Consider the following 20789-nt stretch of genomic DNA (forward strand, 5'->3'; position numbering starts at 1 on the left):
AGGTCCCTCTTGAAAAACGCATGTCTTTCAGTACAGCAGGCCTCCTTTTACAGTACAGAAACATTTATTCAGTTAATTTTCAGTCCGTCTAGAATGAATATATCATCACAATGCCACCTTAAATGAACTGAGTTGGTTAAAACTAGTGTGTGTGTGTGTGTGTGTGTGTGTGTGTGTGTGTGTGTGTGTGTGTGTGTGTGTGTGTGTGTTTGATGCTTCTGATGTGGTTCCTGATAACATTGCTTTACCACAAGATGGCAATGTTGTAGAAATGATCCTAATGTGGTGAAGCCATGAAAAGCACATGGAGAAAAAAAGGGACCAGAGCAAGGTTGTTGTTCTCAAATGCTTTTAATAATCCATCAGAAAGAACAAACAAAACAAAAAACAACCAAAAGCCAAACAAAATGACTTACAGTACTGACACCGTAAAAATAACACAACACAAGTAATGTATGTGATAAAAAACAGTAGCCCTTTTTATTTGAAAATGCACACAAACGAAATGATGAGAACTCATGCTACACGCAGTTGCTTTCTAGTTTATCTCTGCTACATATTTCCTTTTTTTTTTCAACTAGAAAAACAAACAAACAAACAAACAAAAAATCTAACACAGCCATTTGGCCTGACTGAAGGGTTCAACAATACACCTTGGTAGAGTATCGTGAGCTTGTGCTCTCACATGCCGGTGAAAAACGACCACATTCACTCCACTCAGTTGCTCATTACAGCGTCAAAAAACCATGTATTACAAAAATTAAACACAGTATCACATTTTCACATCAGTGCAATTAAACCCTGACCCGTTGGCTCTACCAACAAAAGCATGCAACTCAATTAGTCTATGAATCAATCGTGTATATACAATAGATCTGCTTGCTTTCAGTGCTGGCATATTCACATACCTCGGCCTAATCAAATGAAAAGAGTTGCTGTTAATTTCACGATATGACCAATTAGATAGTATTCACATATTGATATGGAAGCCACCAAGCTCTGCGTGTGTATTTCTGCTGGAGCGCAAGTGGATTACATTGACTGTGTGTGGCGAGGCATTTTTAATATAATAATGTGGCACATATAGTCAGTCTGGACATCCCTGTGTGTGTTTATTGCTCCTTTCTAATCCAGTGCTTCAACATCTGCCTGTTATCTTGCCGCGTCTGTCCTTTGCTTGCCTGAATGTCAACTATAAACCTGCCTCTCCCTCTCTCCATCTCTTTCTCTCTCTCTCTCACACACACAGACACACACACACACGCTCCATGCACAGGTTCTTGTTTCAGGCTCCGGAGCCTCCTGCAGGTTCCCCGTTCCCTGGATTTAATGTATTCATCAGAAACAGAGACTGAGTGAGGGGAGGGAGCAGATTTACGTCCTACAGTACATCATGATAAGGGACTGCAGCATTTTCTGCTGCAAGACAACCTTAAAACAGCCTTTCTGTGAACAAGCAGCTTTTACTGTCGGCCAAGATTCTAATAGGGGACGGGGGAGAGAACAAAAATGCAGGCTACTTCTCAGAATCTAAAATTAAACACCACCTAACCATATCTATCTATGTACATTTTGAGATAACTGGCGCAGAAAATGAGCACTCTCACTTTTTATCGTTTCCATCTTTTGGCCTGTTGGTCTCGTGCACAAATCCCAAATAAATCCAGTGATGTTAGATGTGAGCTTCTGCTTTTGACCTTACAGAGTGTGGCAAATTCAAAAGGAAGACTGGATGATATTGCTGCCTGTCCGTTTTGACTCTCATAAACACAGCTTCCGCCCTGTCAGGCCCAGCGACAGACCTTTCATATTGGGAAGCGCAGCCTGAAATGTTGACCTGTCCAGCTGATGTGAGAAACATATCTGTGCTATGCTTTTTGTATTGTTTGTCACCTGCTTTCTTTTTCCCATTTCCTTGCTTGTTTCTACACAGTTGACTAGGAAGTGGTTGGATGACCATGTGTGTAATTTGAGTGTCTTTTACAGCGCACTAGTCTAATAAACCTCATTAAGAAAAATCAGCTCAGTAAAGCAGGAGGCCACGGGGTTATTTTTCCCAGCCATTTTGATAGAAAGTCCTTCTCTCCGCTGCCGCTCCACTCCTGAGTTGGCAGGGGTGGAGGGAGCTCTGAGGGTCACATGATGGTGCAGCGATTCCTCTGTAGCGCCCCCTGCAACCGAATGGAGGTGTGGTTCTGGCGCATCCCCCGTGCCACAGCAATCCCCAGCAGCTCTTTGAAGAGCAGGACTACGTGCCAGTTAAACTTGGCAGAGCATTCCACATAACCGCACTTCCATGTCTTCTTCACCAGAACCGACACGGCCCTGCGAGGCATGAAGCGCTGACGCTGCAGATCTCTCTTGTTACCCACCACCAGGATTGGCACCTCGCTGCTGCTACCTTCCCTGCAGGAGTATGAGAAAAGAGAAGGTTATGTTATTTATTTATTTATTTTTTAAACCCAGCAAAGCCATCGTGTTGGTGTTTGTCACAGCTGTTGTCTCTGCATAGTTTTCCCTTCCTTCCGAGGTGTGAGGGGGTGGACTGGAGGATTAAAACTCACAGGCTCAAGGGGCCTCCCACCGCATGCTGCAGTGAGGGCTTTACAGCATTATTGAGTGGGAAAATGTACGGCAAGCCGGAGGGATGTGTTATAAAATTCTAACTCAGAAGCAGAATCAGAATACTTTATTAATCCCAATGGAAATTATGTGGTCACAGTTGCGCGAAGACAGTAACGAACAAGTTAAAGTACCAATAATAAATAATAAACTATATTACAAAACTACTCTAATATATAAAAATCCCCAATATGTTACACTAACAACCTAGGTGCCCCTCTTGTCATACTGACAGTTATCTTCTCTGTAAAGGACGTGCAGATATTAAAGGTAAGACCTGCAAATATAAAGATTAGTCCTGCAGCACTAATGAAAAACATACAGCACCTCGTCAAGTCAACCTCAATTAACCGTGATTAGTGATGGTTTAGAAGTGTTTAAATGAAAAGAAGTTTAGTGAAGCAGTGTGGGAAATTAAGCTGCAGGAGTGTACAGTAAAATGAAATGTTGATGATAACAATAATATTAATTTTGCTGCTTATTTAGGAGGCAAGGTCATTGGGCCTTCGAATAAAGCCTTAGAATATAAACTATTTAGGAAAAGCTGTAACAACCGATGTTGAACTCAGTTAGAACATCTAGAAAAGACAAGTGTATAAACTGTTTAAACAGCTGCCTTAACAACTTAGCTCTTTCTCTCAGAACGAATGAAGGCTTTTTTTGTATGACAAAGACTTTTGCATACTTTTGCATATTTGCACGTCTGCCTCGACAGATGGACAAAATGGCTCGCCGAAGAGAAAGCGATGCAGCCTGAGAGAGATGAGCGGTGCAATTTTCAAGCCCCGAGGCGAAGTTCTCAAAACTTGGGAGCTGAACAACCACATCGCAGCAATCATCTCACTTTTCTCCTTTTCACAGGTTGTGCTCACATAACAGCCTTAAAAATATCTCCTTGCATATCTGCTCGGGCTTGACTACTTGTGCACAATGAGGTGCACTGAATGTGGGAGGTGGTGTGCGTGCATCCCTTCATGAGAACGGAGGGGGGGGCGATAGGAGTGATGGAAGGACACAACACTGTCACAAGCCTCACTGAACTGAAGGTAGGCTCCTCGCTAGTGGGAACCAGAATAATAAAAGATTTCTGAGGAACATTTCAACAATAGACTTTTTTTTTTTTTCGACAGCTGACACACAGAGTAAAAAGAGCCCTCCAAAACTCGATTATTCATGATTCCTCTTACTGTATCTGCCCCCTTCTCCTCCCCTTCCTTTCCTTTCCTTCTCCAGTCTGATGTTAGACTCTCCATGATTGCACATTTTCCCCCTGTTGTCTATTCCTCTCACATTCACAATTTCTTCCATAGTTGCTGGGGATAATGGGTTTCTGTCTTCGATCATAAACATTCGTGGTTACACGTTCAGAGCTGTGAGAAAGTGGGCATCAACTGTGGAGAGGCAGTTTGGTGTTGTACAACATGGCAAACAAATGAAGCCATCCAATGCACCTTTCTATATGTAAATATATGCATGCAGCTGACGACTGGAGAGCGAGGGATTTCTGGCCCCATATATGCAGCAGGTGCAAAGCAAATCCAGGAAGCATTTACTGTATGTTATCTGTGGGCCTTCTGTACACTAAATGTACGGCTGTCCCAAGAATAGCCTTTAAATTACTAGTGTGGGTTTAGGCATCACACAAGAATCAAATGTCATCAGACAGTGAACTGTCATCACGATGAGTGTGCGCGCTAAATTGAAAGATGCCACCACAAGCAGCCTAAAAATCACTGTCACCATCATGTAATTGTACAGCTTTGTGACAGGCTGTGAAATTGTGTGCTGTCTTCAGACGGGTGATTTCATTACAAATGATCAGTGAAGGTTAACAAGCTGCGTGTCAGCTGTTGTACAAACCCTGGTTTAACAAAAAAAGCAGGATTGTTGTATTACATTTAGTTAAAAATGAAATGCAAATCATTCAAACTTATATTCAAATGAAAACAGCACAAAAACAACACGTGAATTGTTGAAATTAGTTTTTTGCATTGAATTTGATTTCAGCAACATATTTTTTAAAAAGTTGAGACAGGAGCATGTTTAATACTTTGTTGCCTCTATCTTTCTATGCAGCCATGCTGTCATAATACAAGTGGTCTTTATGAAATAAACAAGGCCTTTCCTGAGAAACACCCCCTCTGGATGGCAGCACACGTTGCTCCAAAACGTGCATATGGAGCCTTCAAAGGTGTAAGTTACTTATGGCATGTGCACTAATGATCTTCAATACAATTACAGTATGGATGTTGGGTTTTTAAGCTGTGCACTAATAACAATCTGAATAGTCCAATCCTATGCATGACTCGACTACACTAGAATTTCTGTGAAAAACTAAACATCATTACTGCTTCCACTGGAATTAAGATGGTGAGAAGCAGCCAGGTGCTGCTAGTCAAATTTAGCTGTTTGTTAAGACAATGTCACAGTCTTTCCAGGAGTGTATGTCCCACCAATTTCACTCCAAGGTCAGACTGTGCAGTGCTCAGGGAAACCTTGACAAATTCCAGTTAGTACAACCGTCAAGTGACTCCTTGGGCTTGTTTTACCTTGCAATCAATGACTCAGTATTCAGTAGAAAAGTATTCTAGATGCCGTCTTCCAACAGCTAAAGCTTGCCTGGAATTGGGCCATGCAACAGGACAACGATCCGGAGCAAAGCAGCAAATTTACAACAGAATGTCTGAAAAACAAAAGAGACAAAGTGCTGCAATGTTCCAGGCAAAGCGTAGACCTCAACCTGATTGAACTGCTGTGGTGGACTCTTAACAGAGCTAATGCTCACAAACCTCAATGAACTGAAGCAAAGCTGTAAAGAAGAGTGGAGCAAAATTCCTCTATAACAAAGTGAGAGCCTGCGAAAATCACGCAGAAAACTATGACTTTACGTTATTGCTGCTAAAGGTGGCTCTACAAGCTAAAACTTTCTTTTTCACATTTTCCCATGCAGTGATTTCTCTGGGCCTTTAATTTTTGGTATTTTGTACTTTGATGATAAAAGCCCCCAAACTCTTTGTAATTTTTATGTTCTAAACATTATTCTTATGTATTTATTTATTTTAAAATAAAGGGTGGTAAACCCATCGTCCTCTTCATTCTCAGTTCTGAAAGGCTCAGCCTCTGTGGGATGCGCTTTTATGTTACTGACCTGTTGCTAATTAACCTAATTAGCTCTGAGATGTTCCAACAGCGTTTTTTTCCAGCATTACGTAATTTTTCTGGTCTTTTGTTGTCCCTTGTCCTAGATTTTTTTTATTAGAAAACAGTAATGCCTGTGAGTCTTGACAGCGTCATCGTGGTTCAGTTTTCAATTAAATATAGGGTTTAAAGCACGGGTGTCAAACATAAGGCCCAGGATGAAGAATTTCCAATGGATAAAGACCCCCCCCCCAATAGATAAATTATTAATTTACCGGAAAATCTTCTCTGTTTTGTGAATTAACAAAAGCTTAATATTTTAAAATCGAAGGAGAGTCTGATAAAAGAACTACCACTATACATTCTTCTGTAATTTTATCCATTAATCATGTAGTTTCACTGGTCTGGCCCACTAGATCAAAGCAGGCTGTATGTATGTGATGCATGACGTCCAATGAGTTTGACAGTCCTGGTTTGAAGCTTTTGGATGTGGGACCATATGTTCAGCATCTGCGTTGTCAGCAGAGAGTGTGTGTGACCATACCTGTTCTCTACTATCTGCTGTCGGATCATTTTGACGTATTCAAAGCTCTCCACGCAGCAGATGTCATACACCAGGATGTATGCGTTTGCATTACGAACACCTCTGCAGCGCAAATCCAGCCATTCCTGAAAGGACAGATATGTAGAGAAACACATAAATATGCAAACATATGAGTACGTCCAAGACCCGTTTTAGTCAAGCTTAAGAACTGACATGGTCTCTCAGGTATGCTGACGTATTAGATGGAAGACTTTGCAGACGTGTACGGTTCCCAGGCAGTGTGTCCTAATGGCTTTGTCAAAGTCTGACATTTCCTCAAATGTCACGATGAGGTTATTTGTGGTTCTGAGTGAAATGGCTCATCAGCTCATGAATACGTTCTTGTGAAATTGGGTGCGGACATTAATTTCCCCTTCAGGACAAACTGATGACTTTGCCACCATCGTCATCATCAAAGAGAAATTTAAATCCAATACTTTGATTCATGACAGATTAAAAGACTAACGATAATCCCATCAGCCTCGGTTAATTTTTTTTTTCCTCTTTATGTAACAGAACTTTGCTCTGTTGCAGTTTGCTTCCTTTTTGCAGTCTATGAATTCCTCGAGCAGGCATGGTTCTGGGAGTCTTACAGCTTTGAACAAAGTCATAAAACACGATGACCACCCCGCAGTAAAACACTGCACGCTGTTCAAGGACAAAGACGGAGGCTGGGGAAAAGAAAACACAGCCTTCTGTCAGGAGAGGAAGCAAAAAGCAACATTTTGTTGATGCTAATGGTTTTCAAAGCATAATTCAAAATGTAATCAAAGCACACAGTGCAGGTGGGTCTATTTGCACCTTACTGAGGGCCATTAGTTTTAATAGAAACGTGAGGAACCATCCCTCTATCCAACTGTGTATCACTCAGCCGTCACAAGCTCACCACTGCCGACCTACTGCCTGTAACAGCATGAAATTAATGTATAAACATTTGATCTGATAAAAGAGGGAGAGGCAAATAGAGGAAGTTCAGGGGCTGGGGAAAAAACATATACTGAGGGAAGGAAATGAGAACACAATCGCGGGCCTGGGAGAATGTTGAAAAGATGAAAAAGGCAACAGCGGATCAAGGGATGAGCAGACATAACCTCTGGTGTTCCCACACACTGCTAATGAAGGGCCTAGACTCTGTGAGACCGCCTCAGTTCAGTTCAGCAAAACATAATTCAATCCAATTTAATATAATTTAACAGACAAACATTGGAAATTAACTTTGCAATAAACAGGGTCGTTCTTGTTAGATGCAGACTGCTGTCATGCACAAACGGCACGGCAGCACTTTAGACAACAGTGTGATGAGGATCTTTCAAATGTAGTCTAACATCTGGGGAAATACAGTTTAGTAGCTGGGGATGAGAATGACTAATAATGACTTTGAAGCTGGAACTAGAAACTGCTTAGCTTGGCTTAACATGAATGCTGGAAGCGTGGAAAGCTGGGCTCTGTATAAAAACCCAAATCTGTTTTCTGCCACATTTGGAGCTCACCAGTCAACACATTCAGGTTTATTATATTCCTTTAAATGAAATGAAAAGCGGCACAGGTTGTGGCCTTAAAAGGGGCTTATGTGGCCCAAGACCTCTTTTCCTGTGAGTACTTTGAAGTTTCTGGTGTTGTGCCAAAAAATGGTCACCCACATTTTAGCTGTTGTAAATGACTTGTTGGCCTATAATCTGTGAAGCACATGTCAAACCAATCTCTCATGAATGACATCAAATCATTCTGAGCCATAAAATAACGTTCCTGTCACAAGGTAGAAAGTGACTTTTATATATGCTTTATTTCTCCAGCTAAAAAGTGTCATTGATGTTAAAAATATATAACTTTTAAAGAGTGTAGGTAAAATAATGTCATAAAGATACTTTTATATATAACCCCTTCATAAATCCTGTTGACTAAATTCTATTTACCAATATAAGCAAAGATATTATACATTTGGAAAAATGAATATAAACATCGGAAATCAATTTTTGGCACATTCACCAGCAAAGATTTTCAGGAAGTTGGACTTGTCTCATGCTTGGAAAGTACCGGCATATTTCCCAAAGCTCAAAAGTGTCATCAGGTAGTGCAGTGATATCAGCTTCCTGCTGGAGGTACTTAAAATAGCTAATTGGATTATTGGTGTCATCTTTGAACAACAGCTGAATTTTAAAACTCTAAGCTCCAACCTTGTTTTCTTCAGCTCAGAAATGTGGCAAAAGTCAAACCTTTACTGTCATTCCGCCCTGTGGATCTTTTACTACACAGTTTACTTTTCTAACCCACTTTTCACTCTTCACTGCATCTGACCTGCTCTGACCTCTGGCATTGACAAGAGATTTTCACCCAGAGACCTGCAGCCCACTGGGTAGTTTCTCTTTTTTTGACCATTCTCTGTAAACCCCAGAGATCCCAGTAGATCAGCAGTTTCTGAGATACTCAGACTACCCTGACAGCAACAACCATGCCACATTCAAAGTCACTTCAGTCACCTTTCTCCCCCATCCGACGCTCGGTTTGAACATGTTTTCATGCATAGTCACACTCCCATGTGATTGGCCGATAGATTTGAGAGCACTTGAAAAGGTATACCTAATGAAATGGCCAGTGAGTTTATATTATATTGTTAAGATCACTGATTTCCACAGACTCAGTGTAGATTTACTTCACACAGTGGCTGCTGTTCGATTTGCTCCTAACTCCTGAGCTCTTTTTTAAAACATTTTTTAAAATCCCTATGAACACATTTTTAAAAGAATTTACATACAAATCAATTTCCCATGTGATCACTGCCTCTCCTGAAGCTGTTTATTATGTTATGCTGCAATGATTTTCAGTGAAATTCCGCTCTGATGTATTTGATGCTTTTTGACTGATGCACCTGAACCTCGGGGCTCTGATGATGATTTGGCTGCTTTGGAGCTGTGCTTGTTGTGCCCATATTGCTTTGAAAACTCACATATCAAAGTGCTGATTGTCAGGCCCCATTTTAATTTGCATGCTTATAATTACCATGCAATCTAATGTGACCCCGGAGTGGAGCAGTGCAATGTTGATGGATTTGCTACAGTATTTTGTACAGCGTTAAGTCATTTTTTCCATGTGGTGTTTACTCTACACTTTTTCCAGCACTTACACAGCTTGTGTAACCTAAAATAGAAACGTGAATAGAAAAAAAAAATTAATTACACTGCTGTCAAGGTTTGGGGGGGATTTGCATTCAAATTAAACATGCTGTACGGCTAATCTGTACAATGAAGATGAACTGATAATTTGTGACAGGCGAGGCTGAGGGAACAGGCGATGATCAGCCTAAGTTCTAATGATAAAACGCAGTGAGGGACACTTTGCCTGTATTCATTTTGGAGGGGGTGTTTGTGTCAAGGAGCAGAGACAGCCTCACAGATCAGCAGGAAGATAATGAAGCCAATCAGGCACGGAGATGGCAATAAGATCACTGCCATCAAAAGTAAAAAGCGTAAGTGGGACGATGTGTTGTGAAAACTGGTGTAAAGTGCAGCCCTTTTCTCTGGTCTTTCACAGTGTTTTCAGCAAGAGCGTTTTTTTCTTTATGATTTCTAATTTCTTCCATCATTTCATTTTCTTCCTGGAGTCTATCCCATCTTATACCCTAAAGTGTCCAGTACAGCTCCAGTCCAAGATATGTTTCCCGAACAAACCAGAGATGTTCGCTGTCATTACAGTTCATGATAACTGAGGCAGCTGACGACGTAAGGCGCGCACGGTGGCTTGTGGTTGCAGCCTCACATCCCGCGGGGCTAAAAATAGCAGCTTGTGTTTTCATCTCGTATCTCTTTGTCGTCCAAGTCCTGTTTTTAAATGTGGAGGAGAAGCCGGCACAGAAGCAGCAATACTACTTCTCCAAACCCCAAACACGAGGCCCAGGCCAAAACAGATCAGTAAAGGAAAGGCAGCGCACTGATACGCAGTAACCAAATGAATGCAAACGGCATGTGTGGGCATGTTTATTTGTGTGTGCTCGCCGGGATGTGAGAATGTGCTTGCGGGAGCGTGACTGTGAAGTGTGGTGCCACTGTCTGTGTCCTCCAGTCGGTCGCCTTACCACAGCGTGGAAAAAGAGCAGCTCGTCCTTTGCTCCTCAAGACCCAAACAGAGCGTGTTTCCCTGACAACTGCAGGGCCGTGGTCAGTTTTCAGCAGGCTATGGCAAAGCCGCCATGACTCTGATATTAGTGGAGGCAGCTTAAACGTAATGAGTGGTTGCGATGGATCAATACTCCATCCAGAGCAGGAGGGCGGCCGGTGTAACCTGGCTGGGGCCGATGCTGAGCTATTACAGATATGTCAAACACAGGTCACGCTGGTTGATTTGCAATTAAAATCCATTACATCCCTTAGGGATGGAAGTCCCCTTTTCAAAGTAATGACCTGGACCAGCAAAACCATTTATTGCCCTTTGTTGTAAGTCTCCAGTGTTCAGGTGACAAGGAGACTTTGGTTGATGCTGGCGAGGGGTCAAGAATGGAAATTCTCAAGAATTAGAATAATTTGGGAAACTGAGACATATCCTTGCATGTTTGCTGCCAGAGAGTAAGATGAGAAGATTGCCTACTTTGTTAAATACTAATAAGCTAAAGCCAGGAGCTGGAAGCTTAACGTCAAGACCAATTGCTGGATCTGACCCGAGGCACAACCTCCATGGCTGAAAAATGAAACCAGTTGAAGTGCACCTTGAAGTGCAGTTACTCGAAGGGCCACTGAGGCTGCCTCGAAAAGCAAGCCAATCTGCATAGACTCACACCTTAAAGGCCTAACTGTACAATGGAAATATGAATACAGTTTTAAATAAAATGGTTTACAGTCTCAGTAGCTGATGTTTCACTTCCTTTGGGGGGACTGTGTCTCAGGAGGTGGAGCAGGTTATCTACTAATCAAGAGGTCAGTGGTTCAATTTCCTCACGCATTGGAGAGCAACTCGGGCTTCAACTACATGCCCAATGATTCTTAGGCATGCAGCCAGGTATGGAGTCGCCAACCTTTCCAAACCTTACTGAGCTACAAACACCACCACCCCTAGTGTGAATGTTTAAAGTTCTCGTTGCAGTTGCATGAATGAGGCTTGTAGTAAGAAAGCGCTTTGAGTGAAAAAGTGCTACATTAGTACAGGTTCATAAAAAGTGTACCAGAGGTGATTTTTAATATAACTCACCAATTGTGATGTTATTACCACTTAAACTTTGCATTTTTAAGGGAATAGTTGAATGAGAGGTGGACACCAACTGGTTGCTAGCTAGCTGTCTGCAATGCTAGGCTACTTCAAATCACTGAACTAGAACAAATAATATGGCTTGCGAGTACTTAACAATTAATTAAATCTAACTGTACTAAGAGCCAATTCAAGGAATCTTTGCTTCAGCTTTGTTGAGTGAAATGTCAGCATTTTATTCATATTTGACTTGGCAGTAATTAGCACTGACGATGAAGGTGTGTTTTGCTGATCAAGCTTGTCATCTCTACAAGGCTTGTCTGGTCCATATTTTGTTGGGCACAGTTTTACACTACTGTACACAACCATAATGGATTTGATTATATTCTTATATAAGTGCAAATAAAAGGGTTGCCAGCTTGTTTAATTCTTTGCAGCCTGAAGTCTGGAACCCATGGACATCACAAAATGCTGTCTTTCTTTGCTTGAGGCCTTTTTTCCAGCTGCCTTTGGCTGCTGCTTGTGTGTGAGTATCTCTGCTCTGAGTTTTGTATTTAATACCTGAAAAGCTGCTCTACTGGGCTGAGATCAGGCGAAGACTTCCATTCAAGGATATCTAATTTCTTTGCTTTGACAAACTCTCGGTTGCTTTTACAGTTTGCTTTGGGTCATTTTCCGTTTGTGCTGTGAAGCTCGGTCCGATGGGTTTTGTAGCATTTGTCTGAATCTGAGCAGAGAGTGTAGCCCCGTACACTTCACAGTTAATTCTGCAGCTTCAGTCAGCGATCACATCACCAATAAACACAAGTGTCCTGGTTCCCCTGCCAGCCATATGTTTCTACGTGGTATTCTTTGGATCATGACCCTTTCTCTAATGCTCAATACTTTTTTCTTCTATTAGTAATTAAAGTAAAATTGTATTTATATAGCACCTTTCAAGATTAAATCACAAAGTGCTTCACGGAGGCTAAAAACGTACAGGTCCTTCTCAAAAAATTAGCATATTGTGATAAAGTTCATTATTTCCTGTAATGTACTGATAAACATTAGACTTTCATATATTTTAGATTCATTACACACAACTGAAGTAGTTCAAGCCTTTCATTGTTTTAATATTGATGATTTTGGCATACATAACTCATGAAAACCCAAAATTCCTATCTCAAAAAATTAGCATATCATGAAAAGGTTCTCTAAACGGGCTATTAACCTAACCATCTGAATCAACGAATTAACTCTAAACACCTGCAAAAGATTGCTGAGGCTTTTAAAAACTCCCAGCCTGGTTCATTACTCAAAACCGCAATCATGGGTAAGACTGCCGACCTGACTGCTGTCCAGAAGGCCATCATTGACACCCTCAAGCAAGAGGGTAAGACACAGAAAGAAATCCTGAATGAATAGGCTGTTCCCAGAGTGCTCCTCAGGGCCCCTCAGTGGGAAGTCTGTGGGAAGGAAAAAGTGTGGCAGAAAACACTGCACAACGAGAAGAGGTGACCAGACCCTGAGGAAGATTGTGGAGAAGGACCAATTCCAGACCTTGGGGGACCTGCGGAAGAAGTGGACTGAGTCTGGAGTAGAAACATCCAGAGCCACCGTGTACAGGCGTGTGCAGGTAATGGGCTACAGGTGCCGCCTTCCCAGGTCAAGCCACTTTTGAACCAGAAACAGCGGCAGAAGCGCCTGACCTGGGCTACAGAGAAGCAGCACTGGACTGTTGCTCAGTGGTCCAAAGTACTTTTTTGGATGAAAGCAACTTTTGCATGTCATTCGAAATCAAGGTGCCAGAGTCTGGAGGAAGACTGGGAGAGGGAAATGCCAAAATGCCTGAAGTCCAGTGTCAAGTACCCACAGTCAGTGATGGTCTGGGTGCCATGTCAGCTGCTGGTGTTGGTCCACTGTGTTTTATCAAGGGCAGGGTCAATGCAGCTAGCTATCAGGAGATTTTGGAGCACTTCATGCTTCCATCTGCTGAAAAGCTTTATGGAGATGAAGATGGTTTACTGACCATGGTATTACTGTGCTCAATTGGCCTGCCAACTCTCCTGACCTGAACCCCATAGAGAATCTGTGAGATATTGTGAAGAGAAAGTTGAGAGACGCAAGACCCAACACTCTGGATGAGCTTAAGGCCGCTATCGAAGCATCCTGGGCCTCCATAACACCTCAGCAGTGCCACAGGCTGATTGCCTCCATGCCACGCCGCACTGAAGCAGTCATTTCTGCAAAAGGATTCCCGACCAAGTATTGAGTGCATAACTGAACATAATTATTTGAAGGTTGACTTTTTTTTGTATTAAAACACTTTTCTTTTATTGGTCGGATGAAATATGCTAATTTTTTGAGATCGAATTTTGGGTTTTCATGAGTTATGTATGCCAAAATCATCAATATTAAAACAATGAAAGGCTTGAACTACTTCAGTTGTGTGTAATGAATCTAAAATATATGAAAGTCTAATGTTTATCAGTACATTACAGGAAATAATGAACTTTATCACAATATGCTAATTTTTTGAGAAGGACCTGTACATCATCCAAACAATGTCAACCAAAACCAATTTTATAAAGATAAGTCTTTAACTGCTTCTTAAAAGAAATGACTGAGTCCACAGATCTCAAACTCAATGGTAGAGAGATCCAGAGTCTGGGAGCCACAGATACAAACGCTCTGTCACCTTTAGTTTTTAACCTTGTATGCCGGACAGCCAGCAGGCCCGGGTCACAAGACCCCGAGACCTTTTTTTCTTCTATTATGTTAGTACAGGTTAATCTTGGTTTCATCTTTTATCACATAGATGTTTTCTGTCAAATTCTAATCCGGCCTTCCTGTTCCTCAGTGTAACTGTTTGTACCTTATTGTAAATTCTCTGTATTTCCATTCATGAAGGTGTTTCTTGATTATAGTCCTCGATAACAATACTCCTACCTCCTTGAGAGTATCCTTAATTTTGTTGGGTGCTATAAAGTTGTTTTTTTAGCCATGGAAATAATTCTGTAATCATCCTCTGTGGTTTTGCTGAGCATTCAAAAGATTGCTGATTTAACCGATCCTGGAGTTTTGCTCTCTCTCTGAGAGGATTATTTTGGTGTTTCAGTGACGATGTCCTTCACTTGCACTGACATCTATTTGAGACTCATATTTGAAATTATGGTGAAAAGCTATGAAATACAAATTCAACACTTCAGATATTATACCTGCTTCATTTATTATGAAATAACAAGTGAACGTGCCTCACCTGGCCATGAAACCGCTTGTCAATCAAATGTAGAACTAATTGTGAGCCACTGAAAATGAGGGACTGTGTATAAACCGTAACTGCTGAACTGTTAATGCAACATTTTCATTAAACCCTTTGAATTAAGGCTAAAATTCTGCATTTCTACCACCTCTGGATGTTTTATTTAAAATCAACTGTAAAGGTGTGCACAGGGAAAACTACAAAAACTGTGCCTTTGCAGATAGTATAATGATATTTGTGTATATATCAGCAAAAACAGGTTAAATGCAATTGTGCTCAGTTTCATTTTAAAAGGCACCACTAAGACTTCCAGATCCTGTCAGCACTTAACGCTTCACCGATATGTGCGCTTCACAGACCCACACATCTTTCTTGCTGCATCTGCAAGAGTGAAATACGATAGTTTCCCCGCTGTTATATATGAAAGTATTGACAGAGATAACTGAGAAAAATGCCCAGAGAGAGCAGGAGACGGAGCATTTTGTGTGGGAGGAAGTCATGGAGATACATTATGGCAAGAACAAAAAGGGAAAAGAAGAGAAAGTGAAAAGAAAAGAACAAGAAAAAATCATGCTGAATCTTCTGTCACGCTTAAATCCATCTGTCATCACATCCTATTGACACACCGGGACAGATGCTCTCTCAATGCAATACTCTCAGAAACAGACACACACACCACAAAGCAAACAAATCATTACACCAACCCAGCTTCACGGGAAAATGATACAAATCTTGCCTCTCTCCAGCATTAAAAAAGGATTTTTTTTTAAATGTCTCTGTATGTTGTTGAAATGAGGTCACAAGTCGCCTGCTGGAACGCCACTGCTGTTCTTATAAAATAATCTGAACTGATGAGAAATTGCCGAGCTACATCAGCGCGGAGGCGTACTGACTCACTCTATTCTGCAGCTTATTCATCACAATTTTTATAGGACAATATAAAACCTCATTTGGTCACCCCTGCTTCAACGGTGTCCATTAAACTTTCTAATTGACCAAAACAAATTCCCGCTCTCTCCCTCCCCTCTCTCCTTTGTTCCTCTCTTATTCCCCAGCTGTATTCTAACAGGGAAGTGTGCTTTTATTTGATTTGCTGTGTTCAGCAAGTAAAATTCAATCAGGATTCTTTGTGCTGGCTCAACTCACCCCTCATTACATCCAACTGCCCCTGACCCACGTTACATTTCTGTGGTCGCGGGGTTAAACACAGATGAGGGCAGTGACTCAAAAATGCCCCGTGTCTCTCGCTGCGAATAGAGGATGAAGCACCAGAGGAAGCAAGAACGAGCGGGACAAAGCACAGCAGGCCTTCCAGGTGTTGTTCCTTAGCAAATGAGTAACCGTAAATCTGTCAGATGGAAATGTTGTGGCAGCACTCAGCTAATGGATTTTTCTGCTGGTATACCTTTGACAAAGAGCCTGCATAACCACTCTGACATTAGCATGAAATGTTGAACCAAAGACAATCAAATGAGGAGGAAACCCCTCAAATGTGACTCAACCTTTGAGACACTTGAACTCATGAGATGCACCTCGTCTGCTGTTCCTGCAGCTGCTCCTGCAAGCTTATTGCTTAATGGGGGTTCAAAGCACTTTAGCTGGAAAAGGAAAACTCAGTCCCTTCCCAGCAGGAATCTGTAGCGTAAGCACTCTGCAGAACTCCTAACACCTTCCAATGAAATGTTAAATCTAGTAGGGGAGCTGTGTATAACCCTGACAAGATGATTGCTCTGCCCCTCAGCCTGCCTGTCAGATGTTTTCTGTGTTAACGCCGTGGTTTTGTGAGCGCACAGAAAACCAGCACTTTGGGAGGTCTCTCTTTCTCGTTGTGCTTTTGTTGTCTCCTGCTTGGCCTGATCTCATTTTCTCAGTGGCACTTTCGCCGGCGGTAGATAACCACAGCTGTTCTTGGGAGGCCTATCTGTGACACCGACTGGGAGCGAAGGAGAGAAACAGTCAGCAGCAACAAATCAATGGCTTTGCTGTGGTGACCTTGGAGATTTCTGTCTTTCCAATGAGGTCACAGTGGACAGGAGTCAAACACATGCCTCACGTCAGCAGAGACTTGCAGTGGGATGCGCTGTTTCAACCACCGCACACATGCATACGGAGAGAGGGAAGCACTATATTCAGCAACTTAATGGGCTGGGAAAAATGATAAAGAGGACTTTAACAAGAGGATCATTTGTCTCGAGGGGTAGAGTCACATTTTTAAGTCGATATTAAAGCAGTTCTCACATGCTCATGTGTAGATTGGAAGGATTTCAGCTGCTGTAACAAATCCTACTCTCCACATTTGGCCACTAAGAGGGAAAGGAAAGCGGAGAGCTGATGTCTTTCCAATAAAGAGAGGATTTAATGCGATTTCACTCTAAGTGTCAAGGGCCAAAATACGCACTTCTCATTCTTGTAAAAAAACAAACAAAAAAAAAACCTAAAACAATGCTTAATACATCTGATTCACACAAGGTAAGCGGAATAATAACACAAAGAGGATTTAAAAGATTATCACCTAGACTGATTCAGACAGTTGAAGCCTCACAAAAATATATTTTTTACACAAAATCGGGGCTGTAGAGTTCATCACCCATCACATAGTTTGGCACTGCATGATAAGCACCTCAGTGTTTTCTTGATCTCCCCTCTCCTCTCATCTCTTCTTGTTCACATGATACTACTGGACAGAGGCCGCCCTGCCCCTGTTTAGAGGAGGCTGGAGAAGCAGGTGAAGCAGCTCTCCCACATCCTTGGTTCTGTTTTTTTGTTCTTATTTTTTACTGGCTGTGTTTTTGAAAACAGAGGTTCAGAGGTCTGTGGTGTTTTGAAGCCTCTGTGGGTCTGAGTGTTCCCCTCCTCCTTGGTTGTGACTGTTTAACAAAGGATCTGTAAGGCGGCTGGGTGAAAAAAGTTACAGGATCTAATAATGCTTTCAGTATGGCCACATGAGGACTGTTTCAAGAACCTCCGATTCTTGTCAAGAAATAAAGAAAACTAAAAATCTGCTCCAAAAAAGTGACTGCAAAGCCGTAACATTCACAGTGCTTTTTCATCTTGCTATGATCCTGCGACCAGATGTGCCTCCAACTAATGAGGGGTGGCATCTGACCTGTGGTCAGGAATAAAAGGGCAGTCTGCTCTATTTTTAAAAAGGGAGTTTTAACCAGGTGCTGTGGCCATGCCTGAAGCACAATGCTGCAGAATCAACACAACCATCAGCAGCAGCACTGCCGTTTCTTAGAAGTGTGTAGAAGAAATATTACGATTAACACATAACAATATGCAAGTTTGCATATTGTCTTCATAAACGGGCTGAAAGACAGAGACAGAGAGAGTTTAAAAACGCCAAAGTGAAGCTCTTAGGCTTTAAGTCAGCCAGGTCTCCATAGCAACTAGTAGACTAGGGACATCTGATAGTGAAAGAGGAATAAATAAAATTGGTGTTTTTGCCTTTGAGGGATGTTAGCGGCTGTGAACAGACGGGCACTTGTAAGATTAAGCAGAGATTAAATAAATGAGATGCGGGTTCAATCAGAGAATGGACCCCCCTCCTCTCTAAGCTTGTATAAATCCTCCTCTGATAAAGTTCCCGAGACAGAGACGTGATACCTGACTGGAGCTTGATGGAAAAGAGGAGATCGGCGGGACGTCCAAAATCTTCAGCTCGTACATGTTCCCGTTCAGTATGACGGAGGGTCTGTACACATATCTGGTCCTGGTCGGCGTGTACACCTCCGAGAAGTCGTTATAGATGAACTGGCGGATTATAGAAGTTTTCCCCACTCCGGGAGCACCGATCACTGCGATACTCAGCGTCTCCACCATTCCTGGAGCCCGAGTTCAGCACCATGGACAGCAGCGACAACAACGGCAGATGTGGTAGTCCAGAAACACAGCTGGCCGCCGCTTTAAAAAAAAAAAAAAATTCTTTATTTTGTCTTTTTTTTTCTTGCTGTTTCTCTGGTGGAATTCAGCCCACCCGCCGCCGCTGCCCCTTTAACCAGCACCCACTAAATCACCTTAACTGGCTTCAGCTGCGTTCAATAGAAGAGTCGGTGGGAGAATAGAGCACCCACTCGTCGAGCAGAGCGGGGAAACTTTTATCTCCAAAACACGCAGATGGTCAAAAATACAGCTCAGCCACCAATAGATGGGCTCTTCGCCGCCTCTGTGAGCCAACGCAAGGAGAGAAACTCTTGGTTTTCAGGGGACACCCCCAGGTAACCTCGTCCCCGGAGAGGAAGCATAAAAGTCCGCCCTTGCCGCCTCCACATGGACATAATCCTGCCAAGGCTGGGCTCCGATGACCTTGTTCAAACGCACAGGAGCTCTCAGTGTCTTCGTTGATTATCTCCTCCGCACCTCTCACTCATCCCCAACGATGCACCACCGCGCTCCTCCATCACAATGAGGACGGGCGCGCAGCCGCTCGTCTCATAAGCTTTCCACGTGTTCCCGCATTGTACGCGATCCCCATAATCTTCTGGTTTTCGATAACACAACGATCGATTTAAGACAGGAGAGGCAACTCGCACAGCAAACAGCGGCGCGTATTCTGTAAAGGCATCTGGAGTCTCAAGGAGCGCTGCGTGTCTGCCGTTGGAAAGACAGGAGCTCTCCACCTCCCTCCCTCTCCCTCTCCACCCCTCTCTCTCTCCATCATCATTTGCAATATCCACTGCCCCGCTCGTCCAATAGGATCATGTAGTGCACAAGGCGTGCGAAAGCTTTGAGCTCCCATACGCCGCAAACAAATAGCTGTGGAAGAGGCCACACACACTATACATCATCTCCGCGCCAGGGTCACGGAGAGGCGGCGCAGGACTGAACATCATACCTGTGAGGTGACTTATGACCGGACAGGGTCCCCGGCCACGGGAGGCGGGATGTGTCCCATCAATCACTGCAGGCTGACAGCGGAACACCACAGACAAAGCTGAGGAATAAACGCAATTCAATTTATGGTTCCCCAGAATAACTGAGATGAGCTCCAGAGAAGTGTGAGACTGTTCTGTGAAAGGTTTGCATGTTTTAGTTCACACTGCAGATTAGTTCTTATTATTAACAAGAACAGCGTTTTAGATCCAGTTTTCCAGGATGAACCCAGACCTGCTGTTGGTGGGGTTTTTTTTACTTACACATGCCTGAATGCAAATCAGTTGGAGCAAAATTTCTAGGGTTTTACTGGTGAAATGTGTAAAGGTACTAATAAGACATAAACAAATGGAAAATAGGCGAAGGCTCTTGAGGAAATGGGAGTAGCCTAGTTAAAAAGAAATATCAAAAGTTAAAAGAACAGAAGCTTTTTCTGCATACTCACTGGTAACACTACCCCTTGATGGTGAGAGTTTTAGTGGAAATTTGGAGAGGGTATTTACAAAAAGGACCTTTAAAAATAACAAGGCAAGCGTCACGCTGAAGTTGGGTAAATATCAGCCATGGAGATGTTTGACAACTCGGCAGCCTAAAATAAAATACGTAGAAAGCATTTTAAGTTACTTTAATGAACATAAAATAAAAGCTTTATTTGTCCTGAAAGCTGGAAATTGACCGTGTTACAGCAGCTAAAATATGAAAACAACTTGGCTGAATAAAATAAATATATCACAGAACAAACGTCTTAAAAAATGACACTAAGGAAGAACGTTATTTAAACAGAATATTTCAAAGAAAAAACTCAATAAATCCATGTTTAAATGTGTTACAAGGAGGAGATTAAAGCTAAAATAAATGGCAGTATGTTGTTACGGTGGTAAAGATATTTTTGTCTTTCCAAACATGTTTTATCAGAAAATCGATGATCAAACATCACAAATGAGGAATATAGACGTGCTGCCACCGAGTGATAAATGCCAAATCTGGAAAATGTCAAGATAAAGAGTAAGCTGAATGTATGAGATTACTCTCAGAACACGTAACAGAGCTGATGATGGCTGTAGATCAGGAGGTGGAGCAGGTCGCTGGCTACTCCTTACCAAATATCCTTTGGAAGGATACTAACCCAATTGCTGTCTGCTGTATGAATGTGTATGAATG

The 20789-nt window shown here is 42.3% G+C and overlaps 1 protein-coding gene across 1 annotated transcript; it reads right to left on the minus strand.

Moving 5' to 3' along the window:
• Nucleotides 1–389: 389 nt before the first annotated feature.
• Nucleotides 390–19735, minus strand: rasl10a (RAS-like, family 10, member A). Its single transcript, XM_039620524.1, has 3 exons — nt 18363–19735; nt 6305–6429; nt 390–2406 (listed from the first exon to the last, which is right to left on the minus strand). The coding sequence occupies exons 1-3, from the start codon at nt 18576–18578 to the stop codon at nt 2136–2138; spliced, it is 612 nt and encodes a 203-aa protein (XP_039476458.1). The 5' UTR covers nt 18579–19735; the 3' UTR covers nt 390–2135.
• Between the last annotated feature and the right edge of the window lie 1054 nt (nt 19736–20789).

This window comes from Oreochromis aureus, linkage group 12, assembly GCF_013358895.1.
Source record: "Oreochromis aureus strain Israel breed Guangdong linkage group 12, ZZ_aureus, whole genome shotgun sequence".
In the NCBI taxonomy this organism is placed as follows: domain Eukaryota; kingdom Metazoa; phylum Chordata; class Actinopteri; order Cichliformes; family Cichlidae; genus Oreochromis; species Oreochromis aureus.

Excerpts from the sequence above, each read along its gene's own strand:
- rasl10a (XM_039620524.1), bottom strand. The coding sequence starts at position 18,578 with ATGGTGGAGACGCTGAGTATCGCAGTGATCGGTGCTCCCGGAGTGGGG. Across the intron at positions 6,430-18,362 it reads TTCCATCAAGCTCCAGTCAG|GAATGGCTGGATTTGCGCTG; the intron begins GTATCACGTCTC and ends CTGTCCTTTCAG. Across the intron at positions 2,407-6,304 it reads CAGCAGATAGTAGAGAACAG|GGAAGGTAGCAGCAGCGAGG; the intron begins GTATGGTCACAC and ends ATACTCCTGCAG.